Source organism: Littorina saxatilis, linkage group LG1 (assembly GCF_037325665.1).
Source record: "Littorina saxatilis isolate snail1 linkage group LG1, US_GU_Lsax_2.0, whole genome shotgun sequence".
Classification (NCBI taxonomy): Eukaryota; Metazoa; Mollusca; class Gastropoda; order Littorinimorpha; family Littorinidae; genus Littorina; species Littorina saxatilis.
The window spans coordinates 45,942,732-45,959,851 of record NC_090245.1 but is presented as its reverse complement, the minus strand read 5'-3'; the positions used below and the strand labels follow the sequence as shown (position 1 = coordinate 45,959,851).

The following is a 17,120-nucleotide window of genomic DNA, read 5'->3' as shown; positions in this document are numbered from 1 at the left end:
ATTGGCGGTTGAAATCACGCTGGTTCTCGCAAAATCTCACGTGACGCACCTTGCTCGGCGGTCTGAATAAATACTACGCGACCGCACGCGGCCGCACGCGGCCTTGCACTACCTTGTGATACCAAACTAAAGCATGTACATGTACTTTTTATTTATATATATAGTATCTTCACAACATTATCTGACTTTATACCAAGTTTTAAGTCACACACTGACCGCCGGTGGGCTGACACACCGGGCACACACACACACACACTGACACACGCCGGGCCGGGCACTGACACGACACACACACACACACACTCAGTGACACAGCTAGGCACACACACACGTGACACTCACACACACACACACAGTGCACACACACACAAACACTCACGTATACACTAACAAACACTCACACACACACGCAGACCGTGTTGTTGTTGTTGTTGTTGAGTCACTTGAGAAAAAGTGACTCTATGTAATCGGTCAGTGTTAGTCTGTCCGGCCGGCCGTCCGTAGACACCACCTTAACGTTGGACTTTTCTCGGAAACTATCAAAGCGATCGGGCTCATATTTTGTTTAGTCGTGACCTCCAATGACCTCTACACTTTAACGATGGTTTCGTTGACCTTTGACCTTTTTCAAGGTCACAGGTCAGCGTCAAAGGAAAAATTAGACATTTTATATCTTTGACAAAGTTCATCGGATGTGATTGAAACTTTGTAGGATTATTCTTTACATCAAAGTATTTACATCTGTAGCCTTTTACGAACGTTATCAGAAAAACAAGGGAGATAACTAGCCTTTTCTGTTCGGCAACACACAACTTAACGTTGGGCTTTTCTCGGAAACTATAAAAGTGACCGGGCTCAAATTTTATGTGAACGTGACTCATTGTGTTGTGAATAGCAATTTCTTCCTGTCCATCTGATGCCTCATATAATATTCAGAACTGCGAAAGTGACTCGATCGAGCGTTTGCTCTTGTTGTTGTTGTTGTTGTTGTTGTTGTTGTTGTTGTTGTTGTTGTTGTTGTTGTTGTTCAAGTTGTTGTTGTACATGCTGATGTTCATTTTTCTAGTTATCGCTCTCTTTTGCTCCATTCATTCGAGTATTATCATCATCACCATCACTGATTATCATCATCATCATCATCATTATCATAATCATCATTATCATAATTTTCATCATCATTATCATCATCCTCGCTAGATCTTCCAAAATGCATCATAACTCCCTTATTGTTTTATTTCTGTGACTTAAAACTCGGTGTAAAGGCAGATGATGTCCTGAAGATACTAGATATATAAGAATATTAAATAACCGTACTTTAATTTATGGTCGTGCCTGCGATTCTAAAAACAATGCTAACATGGTCGGACGCAGCGATGCTTGCACTTTCGCTCGCTAGCTCTTCGAAAATGCATCTTAACTTCCTTATTTTTATTTTTTATTTCTGTGACTTAAAACTCAGTACAAAGTACGATAATGTTGTGAAGATTCTAGATATATAAAAATATTACATGAACATTGTTTATTTTGAGGTTGAGCCTGCGTTTTTAGATCAATGCGAACATGGTCAGACGCTGAACCACGATGCCGCTCACTTTCGCTCGATAGCTCGTCGCAAAATACATCATAACTCCCTTATTTTTTTATTTCTGTGACTTAAAACTTGGTATAAAGTCAGATAATGTTGTGAAAATACTATATATTTATGCAAAACTAAACAAAAGTACATGTACATGCTTTAGTTTGGTAGCGCAAGGTAGTGCAAGGCCGCGTGCGGTCGCGTAGTATTTAGTCAGGGAACGGAAGTGGGCGGTGTCATATCAGCTTCAAATGTGCGCGCGATGTCTAATCCCCCAAAACATCTGTGTGTTGCATTTAGTTTTGGCAGTGCCAAAGAACAAAGTTTTGTGGCCTTACCGGTTTTTTTGTGTCTAAAAAAAAAATCTGACAGGGCAGGTTTATTGTATAGCCACTGCATAGTCAGCTGCTAGAATATTAACACTATAAACAGGGAATGTTAAAGTATTGCTGCCCCCCCCCCCCCCCCCCCCCTTCCCAGATTCCGCACAAATGTGAATATTCAGCAATGCTGCAAACATTACACATGCAACTGCTGCAATCACTCTTGAATCACACCCTGTCTGCACTTTTTCTATAATTTTTAAAGTGCATGTAACTTGAATCACTGTTTCTTGGTTGGGTTTATGTACGTTTTTTATATTTAGTCAAGTTTTGACTAAATATTTTAACATAGAGGGGGAATCGAGACGAGGGTCGTGATGTATGTGTGTGTGTGTCTGTAGAGCGATTCAGACTAAACTACTGGGCCGATCGTTATGAAATTTGACATGAGAGTTCCTGGGTATGATATCCCCGGACGTTTTTTTTCTTTTTTTCGATAAATACCTTTGATGACGTCATATCCGGCTTTTTGTAAAAGTTGAGGCGGCACTGTCACACCCTCATTTTTCAATTAAATTGATTGACATTTTGGCAAATCAATCTTCGACGAAGGCCGGGGTTTGGTATTGCATTTCAGCTTGGTGGCTTAAAAACTAATGAGTGAGTTTGGTCATTAAAAATCGGAAACTTGTAATTAAAATTATTTTTTCATTAAACGATCCAAAAACAATTTCATCTTATTCTTCGTCATTTTCTGATTCCAAAAACATATACATATGTTATATTTGGATTAAAAACAAGCTCTGAAAATTAAAAATATAACAATTATGATCAAAATTAAATTTCCGAAATCGATTCAAAAACTATTTCATCTTATTCCTTGTCGGTTCCTGATTCCAAAAACATATAGATATGATATGTTTGGATTAAAAACACGCTCAGAAAGTTAAAACGAAGAGAGGTACAGTAAAGCGTGCTATGAAGCACAGCGCAACCGCTGCCGCGCCAAACAGGCTCGTCACTTTCACTGCCTTTTGCACTAGCGGCGGACTACGTTCAGTTTCATTCTGTGAGTTCCACAGCTTGACTAAATGTAGTAATTTCGCCTTACGCGACTTGTTTTAAATGTATTGTTTCTTTGCTTGTTCTTTTGTTAGAAACTTGTCTAAAAGAAAGTTGAACGGATTACAAAATGGACCAATTAAGTCAGTCACCACCACCCAAAAAAAAACCACACACGCACACAAAACATTCACTGCACCTCGCCTGGTAGTCAAAGATAATATGCTTTTAAAAGAAGTGAGTGCTGCTTTATGCAATTACATGTAATGTCAACTTCCCTACAGGTTTGCCTTGACTGAAAGTTTCTGGATCTAAGAATGATGCAGAAGATGTTGAAAACTCACACACAAACGTATACATACACCTTACATGCATGTGCACACACTCACATACACTCAAGGTGTACTCTTCATGCACGCAGACAAACAGACACACACATTTTTTAACTGCTCGCTGGTTCCGTAACCTGCCAGGCTCGTAGGGGCATCTTCATACATTCTTTAAAGAGAGAAAAAGATGTCTAAGCATGTCCTTATGTTTTGCGGGTGTGTGCATGCACATTTGATTGAGAAATATGTTTGCAACACCCCCCTCCCCCAGATGTACAAACAAAACACATTCATACAACCAAGCCTGAGGAACGTATACAGCAAACAAGTAGCGACTGAAAGGCATGTAAAATACCTAATTTATTTCAGACAAGAATAAAACCATCACAACAAAGATTCTGATAGGTACAAAACAAACAAAGAGATACAAAAGCACTGTTTTGAGATTCATATTGGCAATAACCAGAAATAAATGAAAGTCAGATAATAATAACACTTTCAAAAGTAACAATAACAATAACCCTCTCTGTGCATGAAAAAAAAGACACATATACTGGTCAATACTAACGACAAGAGTACTTTATTTTAATTAACAGATTAATTTCATTCAGAAAACTATGATTCACACCAACTGAAAAGACAGTATAAGCATTTTGTTTTGAGTCTTTTGGCAGTTGTTGGAACGTATCATACAATGATTATTCTTTTTAAGAGGAGAAAAACAAATCTTTTATTTGTAATCTCTTACTACTCTGAATACAAAAGAGACTGCTAACGTTCATTTTTGTTTGATGTGTCTCTTGTTTGTCTAAGACTAGTAGGTCACAGTTCCTGTGAATGTTTGGCTTTGTCCTGAACTAAATGCTCCAATAATTTAACCTTTCTTATTTTTTACTCTGAATACATGTAGCAAATGGAAAGAGTTACTTTTTTACGATCAGAGTTTGGTGATTATTTTGAAGGTTAGAAGAAGGAGGAGAAAAAAAAGACAAAGAAGTCTAAAACGTACAGTCAACTTTCAATTTTCAACCATCAGATTTAGACCTCAGCAATGCAACAGATGCTAAGATGTGCCTGGCTGTCTTTGTTTGGGTGCAATAGACAACAAGAGATCAACAGAAAACGGAACAAAAAGTAACAAATAATTTACCCTTCGTTTTTAGTGCATTAAAAACAAAACGGAGTAATTATACATAATGAAATATTCACAGGGACTGCATGTCAGGTCAATAAAGATATGGTCAACTTCCTTGGCACTCATTGAGATATGTCCAACATTGAGAAAAAAAAATATTATGGCTTCCATCCAACATAAACCATCCTGTTTTCTTCTTTGCTTTTTTACTAATGGCTCTTGTCAATCAGACATTAATAAATTCACTGATAACACATCCACATATCCATTTGAGATAAGAATAAATAAATAAATAAAATAAAATAGAACTTAAACAATTTCAAGACACATGAGTGCATTCTCTTTTCAAACTGATAACATATTAACCAGAGTGTACCAGTAAAGCAACAAAAATGGCATTTACCGGTAAATGACAGAATCCCCGCCAAAAAATCTATGAGACCGCAAACACGAAATTAAAAGAAAAATGTACATAAAGGAAATGCACAGCATTCTCCATAAACATGGCGACAATGAAAGCATGATTAAAGGCACAGTAAGCCTCCCGTAAACCATCACAGAGCTCCCCGAGCGTCTACATACAGTACAAGCATACTTCCATTTAAACGCTCACCTAACGGGAACATCCTGGCTGCTTTCTGTCGAGCGTGAGAAATTTTCAAAGAATTTATTTTCGTGGACTTGGCCCTTTACAACAATGGCGCCTCGTTTTGGTGCTGGACGGCTGTTATGAATATCCCGGAAATCACGCCCGGACAGTAAGCCTCCCGTAAACCATCACAGATACTGTCAGGCTTTTACACACAGTACAAACACCTTTCCATTTGAACGCTCACCAAACGGGAACATCCTAGGTGCCCTACGTAAAGAGCGAGCAATTTTTAAAGAATTAATTTTGCAGATTGTCTCGAACACTTTTTGGACCCATCCTGAACTCAGGTCAAAAATGAGTTACTTCCCTTAAACTGGCGATAGCCGTGGATCGATAATCAGAAAGTTTTTGGACCGTGGTGCGTTTTTTGCGCTAGACCTAACTTTTAAAATCTAAATAATAAATTGACAGCGTGTTTTCATCAAGACAAGATCAGTGCAATTCGAAGTTGTGAAAGTTTGAAAAAAGAAAAGCCCGGAAGCAGGGTCACGCAAGGGTCGTAGCAGACGACGGTTTATCCGGCATATCGCCGTTCCTCTCAACAGTTAAAAGCCATCGCTAGAGTTCTTGTGAACCACAGCCGTTTGTTTCGTGCATAAAAACGTGCTATTGTAGATAAGCTCACATCGAGTCGCATTCAAATGACTAACTGACGACTACATTGTGAAAAAGGGAAACTGGATCACACGGGTTCACGATGGCTCAGGGGTAAGATAAACCACACAAAAAAAAATTCTTTGAAAATTGTTCGCTCTTTACGGAGGGCATCTAGGATGTTCTCAATCGGTGAGTGTTTAAATGAAAGGGTGTTTGTACTGTGTGTAAAAGCCTGACCGTATCTGTGATGGTTTATGGGAGGCTTACTGTGCCTTTAATATATACATGTCAGTCTGTTATATCAAAAAACTTATAAGTAAAATGTACCAATAATTCATAAATGGATTTCTTCTTCAACACTGGCTCTAAATGGGCAACAAATGTACAGGAATAACAACCTTCATGCATATACACATACCATTTTATATTTGCTGAACAGCATCCTCAATGCATTAATTAGTTGTCTCCCCTTTTGCCATCCGGTTCTTGTTAACACAAATGGGGCATGCAATAGTCATGCCTTCCACATCCCTCCCCTTAACACCCATACGATGAGATGATAGCAAATGTTAACAACGGAATCAAACATATTTTAATCAATATGGCTTCATTGTAATTCTAATGCTCAAAAATGTGCAACATTCAGCGAGAAACCAAAGAAACATAGAAGTGAGAACACATACATGTATCTAAGCTAATGCTGACATTTTACACAAGTACAAACTTGCACACACACACACACACATGCACACTTTCTTTCTTTATTTGGTGTTTAACGTCGTTTTCAACCACGAAGGGTTATATCGCGAGGGGGAAAGGGGGAAGATGGGATAGAGCCACTTGTCAATTGTTTCTTGTTCACAAAAGCACTAAACAAAAATTTGCTCCAGGGGCTTGCAACGTAGTACAATATATTACCTTACTGGGAGAATGCAAGTTTCCAGTACAAATTAAGGACTTAACATTTCTTACATACACATGCACACACACTTGTTCAAACATTGGTAACATATCTTCCTGGGGCACTTAGCACAACAACATAAAATCGTAAGTCTCGTTTGGCATTGCCAGTTGAGATTCTAAATTCAAATTTGCTCACGTCGTCAGTAAGTGTCACACATTTTTTTGTTTGTTTGTTTAACGCCCAGCCGACCACGTAGGGCCATATCAGGGCGGTGCTGCTTTGACATATAACGTGCGCCACACACAAGACAGAAGTCGCAGCACAGGCTTCATGTCTCACCCAGTCACATTATTCTGACACCGGACCAACCAGTCCTAGCACTAACCCCATAATGCCAGACGCCAGGCGGAGCAGCCACTAGATTGCCAATTTTAAAGTCTTAGGTATGACCCGGCCGGGGTTCTTCGAACCCACGACCTCCCGATCACGGGGCGGACGCCTTACCACTAGGCCAACCGTGCCGGTTAGTGTCACAAATACCTGGCACATTTCTACATGAGTACACAACAGAAAGTGCAACTGTCAACTGCATGCATATGCAACAGCTTGCAGTTCCTGGTGTTTTAATTATACAAGCTATAATGCTTTTCATGAAAAGTAATGGACAAATACTTTTATGAAATTAAAAGTCAAGCTGCATAATAGTTCAGGCCATGGAATGCTTGCAAACGCCAGCCTCACACAAAAAGTGTCTCTAATTATCAAGAATGACACACACAGATTGCAATCTCAGCCCCAAGTAGAATCTGGTTCTAAGGAGGGATTTACTGTTTCACCAATAAACAGCTGGGGCTATATTGCCTGGGTTCTAGTTTTAGCACACACACAAAAACAAAAAACTAAATTTAGTACATCAACTGCAACTTCAAAAATTTTTCACAAGAACTCGAAGCTGCAGCTTCGAAACATGTTAGAAAAGAACCCTCAGCTAATACTGATCATTTGCTTGAAAAACAAATTGTTAATTATTGAATTAGTAACTAAAGTACATACACATACTTTATTCATATAAACACAGATTCCTGGAAAAGCCAAGGGAGCATTTTTCAAGTGTACTTTATAATGATGACATCTGATGTATTCTCAGATTTTGATGGGATCTCAGTACAACTTGGAAGTTTTGATTTTTCTTTCTTGGACATGTCCAACATCTGTCACCCTCCTTTCCTTTTGTTTGTATCAAAGTGAAGCATTTGCACCAACAAAACCTTTCAAGGTCCTTCCTTCTTATGTAATCCATCATGTCAGCTCCCACACATCTGACTAGTCTCTTATTTATATGATCCTCTATGATGCTGCATGTATTGTTTTTATTTGTGAATACAAGTTTACTATTTATACATTTTAGATTTGTGATAGAAGTGCAATGCATTGGATAAATCTCTTACCATCAACTCGTGTGCGTGAGAGTGTGTGCGTGTGTGTGTGCGTGCATGCGTGTGTGTGTGCGTGTGTCTATGTGAGTGGGGGTAGTATGGATGTGGGCGGCCGTGCCTGTCTGGAGTACTTTGGCGGTTCTTACTTCGTATGTTATTATAGTTTTTATGTATAGGGTTGTTGTCATGTGTTGTTTGGTTGTTTCAAGAGCAGATGAACCACACTTTTTCATCCATTGTTTAATTGACAATAAATTATCTTATGTCTTACATAATATCCTTCCACATGAACATACACACAAAAATGTATGGCCCCGCTGAATTCTGTGCAAAGTGAACGTTTTTAGTTGAATCGATATTGCGTGTCCACACTGGGTAGACTTTTTGGTTCAATCTAATTTGTAACTGACAGTAGTGTTAACTCGCAAAATTAATTCTGCAAAAACAGGTCCATCCTTTCTGCCCGGAGTGCAGCCAGGCTGTTGATTTTTTGTGGGGTGCAACTCCCACATACACTCGTAGGCACGAGTGGGCTTTTATGTGTACGTATTTTTACCTGCCACTTAGGCAGTCATTCTAAAATTACGGGGCATACATGCTGCTTTTTTTGTGTGTTTCTGTAACCCACCTGATTTTGACATGCTGGATGACAAGATCTTTTTTTGTGTGAGTTCAAGTGGAAGGATGCTCTCATTCTGTGTAAAAGCCTTAACAGATCTGTGATGACTGGGATGTCTGCTTGAGATTACAACCTCAAGCACAAAGATTTGCCTGCTTGAAGAGTTTGTAGAAGTTGAGGATGAAGAACATGATGAGCGCTCCCACCAGGGACCCGACTTGTGTGAAGGCCCCGCACCATAGCAACGCCTTCTTACCCTCCTCTCGCAGCATGGACGCTATGCTGACCTTGATGTAGGTCAAGAAAAACACAACCAGCACCCACGCTGTCACCTGCACACAATGAGGGGGTGAAAAACTGTGAAGAGCGTCTTGCGAACCTGTGTTTCTTTTTCTTAAATTTGAAGCAAAGTGTCTCTCTGTCAAACTTAGTGACAGAAAAACATAAACCAGAGATTAGTTTCCTTGTAATAACTTTCACATTGACCCCCCCTTCCCCCCCCCCCCTCCCCTCCCATCCCCCCCCCTCCCCTCCCCCCCCCAGGGTTTCATTTACTAGTGCGCCTTGTGCCATTGGCATAACATCTCAAAATGTCCCATTGGAATTCCCTTCAGTGCGTCAAAGGGCGCACTGAGATTACGTACCACTGCGCCACCACATGCACACTTTTCACGGGAGTACAATGTTCGGAATGACCTAAACAAAAACTTGCGCCAAGACGAGCAACTTGCGAGTTTGTGAAATGCGCTGTGATTGGCTTTTAAAATGTAATTCATTAGTATTCAACCAATCTTGCGAACTATCTGTGCTTGCGCGATTACCTCTGTAGAAACTATCAACAGAAGCGATATCGATCGAAACACAGATAAACACCCACACACACACTAACCAGATACACTAGCAAATTCTCATATCATCATATGGCACCAAATAGCACTATTTTGCATCTTTCAACAAAAGCATTTTCGAACCGCCTAGCCTGCTTTGTGCGTTTTTCCTTCAGCTATGTAATGTCCCATCAGAATTTCGTTGAGGGGGACAAATGTCCCATTGTCTTTTTCTACCGGGCTAAACCCTGCCCCCCTCCCCCCCCCTCCCATTATTTCAGCTGAGCCCCATACATTTTTTGGTGTTAGTTTCTGCCTCATAGTTACATTGTAATCAAACCCCTTTTAGTTTACCCTGCTATCAAGTGACATATTTGTGAAGTAAACTGCCCACAGATAAAAACGCAAATACATGTAAACAATCCGCTTACCACTGTGAATGATCCCAAGGAATGATTACTCAGAGGAGGCGAAGGACTAGAGGCAGCAGTGTATATAACATAGGTGGCGAGAATGGATCCCACAATGGAGAGAATGGAGACAGAGCGCAGTGACTTGGCTCGGAGGAAGAACGTGACAAAGCATGCCACAGGGTTGGCTATACTGGACAGCGTTACTGCAAGGTGGTACGCCTGGAAAAAAAGAAAACATCACATGCTTTTTACCTTCATAAGGATAGGAACTATCAGCAAAAATAAAACCACATGACAAGACAAAGGTGATCCTTGTCAGTGATGTTTAACTTGTCTTTATATTTAGTCTTTTCTTTGCCAAACTTGCATACAAATTCAAATGTCTGAAAAACTGACAGTTTTTGTGTGGACATAGCTGTTTTGTCTTTTGAAGAAGATTTTGCCACTCTCTTCAAGTTTAATGAAACTATGTGCCAGGGAAGGTAAGTTGTTGGAACGTTTGTTATTGACAAAAAAATACGTTACAGTCACAGATATTTCGACCCAGCGGTCTTTTAGGTGCACAGACACACAAATATTAATCAAACAACAAAAGACTTAGCTCGCAAAAGGTGCTGCCGCTTGGGGAGAAGACACAAGTGAGGCAATGAATGTATGACGACATGAATGTTTGGAACGTTGGCAGTCTCTTTGTTTTATGTGCCAGGGAATAGTATCAGCATCCATAAGATAAGACAATGGGATAATATACATTCAGCACACACACACACACACACTCACATGAATCAACCCTCAGCGTAACACTTACCTCTATACTGTACGGTAAACAGGAGTAGGACTGTATAGACGGCAACACCCCATTGCCCAGTCCGTTCACCCAGGCTGTCAGCAACAACAACGTCAGGTATTCCCACTTTCTCAACTGCTTTCGCTCAGCAGTAATGGTGACAACTTCATCCAGAGCATACTCCGATACTTCTGGTCCTGAGGTGCTGGAGTCCGTCGGTGAGTTCATCAGTAAACGACTGCGGGAGTTGATATCTGACTGAAGTGACTGGGCCTCTCTCACTGTAGCTGGATCCAAAAATCTGAAAGCACACAATGTTCACCAACACTGTACAGAGGAACCCCCCTTTTAGGACCTACAAAAATATGAGAAAATCACGTCTTGAAAAGGAGGGAGTCTTAAAATGGGGGGAAATTTACAGAGGTTCTGAACAGAATATCCGAGAAAAGAGTGTCTTAAAAAGGGGGTGGTCTTAGACGGGGTGTTCCACCGTATAAGCAGTCGTCCAATGTTCTTGCCTGAGAAGAAAGAGCTGTCCTTTGCTGGGAGATATTTTCTAATGAGAGGGTAGCATTGTACATGTGGCCCTGCACCTGCACTCTATAACAAAATATTAATTGCAACGCAACTTCTTCATGTGTTTTAACCTATCTTTTAAAATGGAAATGTTATTTTTAAATTGACTGTTTACATCTCAAGGAATATCCAACAGATTTGTTTTTATTTTTACCATGTGTACAAACAAATTAAGAGGTGTCTTCTCACCTTGGCTGATTCATGTGAGAGTTGAGCTCATATGACGCTGTTGAAGCTGAAGACTGGAACGATAGCTGTGATCTAATTTGACCTTCTTGCTCCGACTCCACACTCCCATCCACCTTTTCTTTCTTAGCGTAAGGCCAAAAGTTCAACAGAGTGAAAGAAATGAAACTGACCACCAGCATACCACACAGAAAGAAGAAGAAAACCTCAATAGAAAACTTGGGAGTTTCATACTGCGGATAGACAACAAATGATGGCTCCATTGTCGACGCACCATCGACAGTTACGTTCTGCATGATGGACTGATTGACACAACGCATCTCCCCAGCGCCTTGAGCCAACGACACCAAACTGGGCAAGAGACCGCTGAAGCCCTCCCCGATGTAGAAGGCTGTCATGTATTCCTGTTTGAAGGAGCCCATGAAAGGAAGGTAGACAACAGATGATGTGCAGTCAACAAGAGCCAGGAAAAACTGCAGCGCCAGCAACCCAACGCTATGCAGCTCTCCTGCGATGACGGCCGTGGCATCCCAGAAAAAGGACAGGAGCAGACAGGAGACGGCACCCACAGTGATAATGGTGTAGATGACCGGGACTTCAATGTTGCGCTTTGGGAACACGGAGTGGACGATGACGTAGGTCAGGGGAGCAATGTTTGCAACCTGCAAAAAAGAAACAGTAAACAATGAGTATGCATGCTACATTAAAAAATGGAGGTGGAGGTGGGTATTAGAGGAAGCAAGACTGCCATGTTAACATTGACATCCACACTTGTCTGAGCTCACTTGAGATGTCTATTTCAACAAACGTGCAAACCAGCGTCCCAGTTACAGCATTGAAAATCTTCAAAATAAACGCATACCAGTTTATGTTATGACAAGAAGAGCATTTGAGTACAAATCAACTGATTTGCAGAGGGAAACAAAGAAATTGCTCTGACAGGCAGTGGCATTAATGTCTCTTCTGACTCTGAATTTTTCCAACATGTGCGTACCTGAATAATGACGGCCATGTAGGACGGGAGGTTCCATCCCTCGGGCAGTCGCTGGGTGAGGATGGGCAGCTCCACCCAAAGACCGTTGATGTCCACCCACGACGAGATGGCAAACATCATCACCAGCAACAGCACCACCACATTGGTCCCACGAACTTGACACAAGTCTTGACTCATCTTGCTTTAGTTTATGTTTTCCTGAAAGCAAAATAGAACCACAACAGTCAAATCTATCTATAACAAACACCCAAGAAACTGACCTACAGTGATTTTAATAGACATTTGGTCACTATGGAAAGGTGAATTATAAAAAAAGTTGTTAGGGATCCTTTGGGGTTGTTGTTGCAGGCAAGTGGTCTTTAAGCATGAAGCGGTCGCCAGGGCAAGTTCAACAGTATAATAAAACCAGAAGTTGATGATCTGCATTACTCAAACAGTTGTAGTCATGCAAGGAAGCCCCCCTCCCCCTTCAATCTTAATTTGGTTAAAAAATGAGGTAGTCACAGTAGCGCCACAAGTTCCACTATAAGCCAGATTGTCAGGGTTATCATGTGGAATCATTTTTCTGTCAAGTTTCATGAAGAACGGTTCAGTAGTTTTCTGAGAATCGCTTCACACATACACTCATACCCACACACGTGCGCGCCATCACCTTTGTCTCGATTTCCAGTCTATCAGAAAACCTAGGTAAAACTTGACTAAATGTAAAAAAAAAAATTTCAAAAAGGACAGAAAAGCAGGCAGTCTCCAGGCTGAAACAGATCCAGTGACTGCAGTTTCAAGCACGACAAGCCTGAAAAGGGGATGGTCCTAAAATACACAGATCACCCACAACAGGTTCTACAGTCTCAATTCACCTCTCCACCCCCCCCCCCTCTATTTCCAAAGTACAGTCTCCATATACCCTCCCCCACCCCCCTAAACAGTCTCCAAGCAGTCTGTATTTTCAGTTTTTGTGTGCACAAGTTTATGCATTCTTTTTTTTTCCACAAGTTATTTTATGTGCTGAAAGCTTCAGATCAATAGAGAAAAGAGAGTCATGTTGACCAACTCTGACAACAGCATGTCCAGTAATCTTCACTGATTCTTTCGCACTACATGCAGTATTTTCCAGTTACATTTGTTCACACTCTGCTTTTAGGTGTACCGACACGGTTGGCCTAGTGGTAAGGAGTCCGCCCCGTGATCGGGAGGTCGTGGGTTCGAACCCCGGCCGGGTCATACCTAAGACTTTAAAATTGGCAATCTAGTGGCTGCTCCGCCTGGCGTCTGGCATTATGGGGTTAGTGCTAGGACTGGTTGGTCCAGTGTCAGAATAATGTGACTGGGTGAGACATGAAGCCTGTGCTGCGACTTCTGTCTTGTGTGTGGCGCAAGTTATATGTCAAAGCAGCACCGCCCTGATATGGCCCTTCGTGGTCGGCTGGGCGTTAAAGGCATATGTACTCGATGACTATACACGCTAATTGCTTTACCAACAGCTGGAGACAGACTAAATTAAGTTCCCTGCAAAATATTGTGGTCTAGGACCCCTTAAATGTTGAGATATTTGAATTTTCATTTTGATCTGGATCGTCCTATTTATAGATTTGGCAACACATGTAACGTTGATGCAAGGGAGAGAACACCGCGGCTTTGTTGACATCCTCACTTTTTCAGAGGCTAGAACAAGCTGTAATGCATGTATTATGGTCCGCGCATGGTGACGTATCGTCATTATATGGTCTTATGGTGCGTTTGACATCGATTGTGGGCAAACTACACTTTGTAAACACGGGAGTGCGTTAGTATGCCTTTAAGCAAACAAACAAACAAAAGCTTTTAGGTGTGTGTGAGTCAGTGGGATTTCCCCTCTGTCTAAAAATAGTACAAACAAATACTTTGCATTTAACGCCTGACAGGGTCACAGAGTGAAATAAGCTCCCCCAAAACTGTTGTAGCTTGTTGATGTATCAAATATAACATGGTACAAAGAAACACACACTTGAGTGTCCTTTTTTTGTTGCCTGTTTGTTTTTTTAATATAAATAATATATATAAAAGGCTTAAAATTAATTTACCAACAGAATAGATGAATCTGGCAACAGAGAGGCTTACCTCATCAACAGATTTTCCACCACGAAAAAGGATTCTTTGAGCACTTGCCTCGGAAGCGAGAGGTTGCGAGTTCGACCCTGGGTCAGGACATTACCAATTTTCTCCCCCCTTTCCTAACCTAGGTGGTGGGTTCAAGTGCTAGTCTTTTCGGATGAGACGAAAAACCGAGGTCCCTTCGTGTACACTACATTGGGGTGTGCACGTTAAAGATCCCACGATTGACAAAAGGGTCTTACCTGGCAAAATTGTATTAGGCATAGATAAAAATGTCCACCAAATACCCATGTGACTTGGAATAAACACCGTGAAAGGTGATTGCTCGCCCTAATAGGCTTGAGATTTGCTGGCCGATGTGAATGCGTGATATATTGTGTAAAAAATTCCATCTCACACGGCAGAAAGTAATATGTAAAGCGCTTAGACAACGTCAAGCGCTATATAAATCTCCCCATACATATATAAAACCTTATACAAATTCTAACTGAATACTGAATCTATTATACAAGTTTTATTTCTGCAAAATAATAACAACATTAATAACCAAACTAATAACAGAAAACATGTAAAACGTGCAAGCGACCTCATTCACCTTCATTATCAACCTCTCCCATTGTGACATATATAAATGCAAATCAGCATAACATGGGTTGTCACAGCAACAGTGATGTATGTCAAAGCATGCACTCAAATTACTGTGACACACTCAGCTACTATAGATGTGCTGAGTGTTATGTTCAAACATTTACATAATGCTGTGATCACGACTGGAAATGACACATAATCTCAACACACAAACAAAAAAAGTTTTACAACACTTGAATACTATAAGCACTCTTTTCATAAACATGTAATGAGAATTAAATGAGTGTTGCCCTTTGGACTCTGTCAGGGAAGAGCTGACAAAACAATTAAAAAAGAACACAAAAAAGAAAAAGAAAGAAAGAATTAGAAAGACAGTAAGCACGAAAGAAAGAAGAAACAGAACAGAACAGTTTAATCTTTGAAGCCATATAGGTCTTATTATACCACATCTTCTTCCCGTGGGGGACCGGATCCAATTTCTTGAATGCCCCTGGAAGATTTAAGCGCTGCCTCAAACAAGTTGAACCACATAAAATGAGTAAATTAATCTACTGTGTACCTCCCCCCTTCAGACTCAATTTCCAGATGCTTAATTAACACATCCGTCATTACATGAATAACCCAAAACTCTTCTACAAAATACCAGCATGAGCTCAGCATGACATTTAAAACAGCAGACAGTTTGGTTACATTCAAAGAGCCCCTTATCTGAGTATACCTTTCCAGAATAAAAGAGAACCATAAATTAAAACACATGTGGCTATGGGTAGGACGTCGTGTTTCTGCCAATACATGTATAAACTCTGGACTGAATGCTTCCCTGACGATTAGGGGTACAGTACAATTATTTAGATGGAGATAAGAATGTCTAGTTCTTGCAGGTAAAGCAGATTTGGTATGAATAGACCGTATCGGTATTCCGAGCTCTCGCAAACTTCAGGGCATAGCAAAGCATGTGGTATAGCGATCTAGCGCGAGCTGCAAAAGCAGAGGTTTGGAGTTCTCGCGATGTTCAAAGCATAACATAGAGCGTGTCTCGCGGATATCTTGCGAGATCGAGCTGCTCAGATACCAAAAAGGTCTATTCCAGGCCAAAAGCTTTTACACAAATATTTGATATATTCCAAAACTCACCGATCGAATGGTTAGTCCCCAGAATGAGAAAAAGAAAGATTTTGCAATGAAGAAAATTTTAAAGTCAAAATACTATTTTTTTCACGTGAGTTCAATACAGACTCCAAAGTTTGATAAGCATCACTTTGGAGGGGAAGGGGATAGTCAGTATGGAGTTTATGTGAGATAAACAAGGTCGGCTGACGTCCTACCTATAGCTGCATGTATCAAATCCAATGGCAAGACCTTTCATAATCACCAACAGCACATCAGTGGGATAAAACATTTCTCAGCACCAAAAAACTGACACTTACCTCAGTTCAAACCTCTTTCTTTGTGAAACTTTAAGGCTTAAAAATACACAATGACAAACTCACAATTCAAGACACTGTCTGAGAGCGAAAACAGGATGCAAGCTTTTCCACCAATAAGGTCGGTGTCAGGGTCCTTTATTCACAATGTCGAACGCGGAACGGATGCAAAAGGGTAAACCATGCATGCATCTACAATTCAACCACCATGGTGACAGTAGAGTTTAGAAGACCGCGCAGAGGCAACAGGATGTACATTCACATAGTTTAAATATGTAACAATGATACAGATCTTGTGAACCCTGATAATGGGCCGCTGATAATGTCTTTTTTAACGAGAAGAAAAAAATAAACGCACCTGTTTCATGAACGGAAAGGTCCTGTTTTGGTTCTTTACACAGAGCCGATCGACAGCACAAAACTGAACCCGACTCTTCTACACACGTTCTGTTGACAGTTAAATGTCAACACTGCCAATTGTCCAGTCAAAGCAACCTATATGACGAGTAATACATACTGTCCGTCAAAATCGCGTGGGGGAAACTCCGCTATTGAGTCTGTCCTCTTGCATCACCGATGGAGCGCTGTAGCAGACAGCTCT

The 17,120-nt window shown here is 40.8% G+C and overlaps 1 protein-coding gene across 1 annotated transcript; it reads right to left on the bottom strand.

The window, feature by feature from the left end:
* Positions 1-3,632: 3,632 nt before the first annotated feature.
* On the bottom strand, positions 3,633-17,103 carry LOC138971190 (riboflavin transporter 2-like). Its single transcript, XM_070343844.1, has 6 exons — positions 16,878-17,103; positions 12,417-12,614; positions 11,426-12,084; positions 10,682-10,961; positions 9,892-10,092; positions 3,633-8,965 (listed from the first exon to the last, which is right to left on the bottom strand). Exons 2-6 carry the CDS (start codon positions 12,591-12,593, stop codon positions 8,768-8,770), a joined length of 1,515 nt encoding a protein of 504 aa, XP_070199945.1. The 5' UTR covers positions 12,594-12,614; positions 16,878-17,103; the 3' UTR covers positions 3,633-8,767.
* Positions 17,104-17,120: the final 17 nt, after the last annotated feature.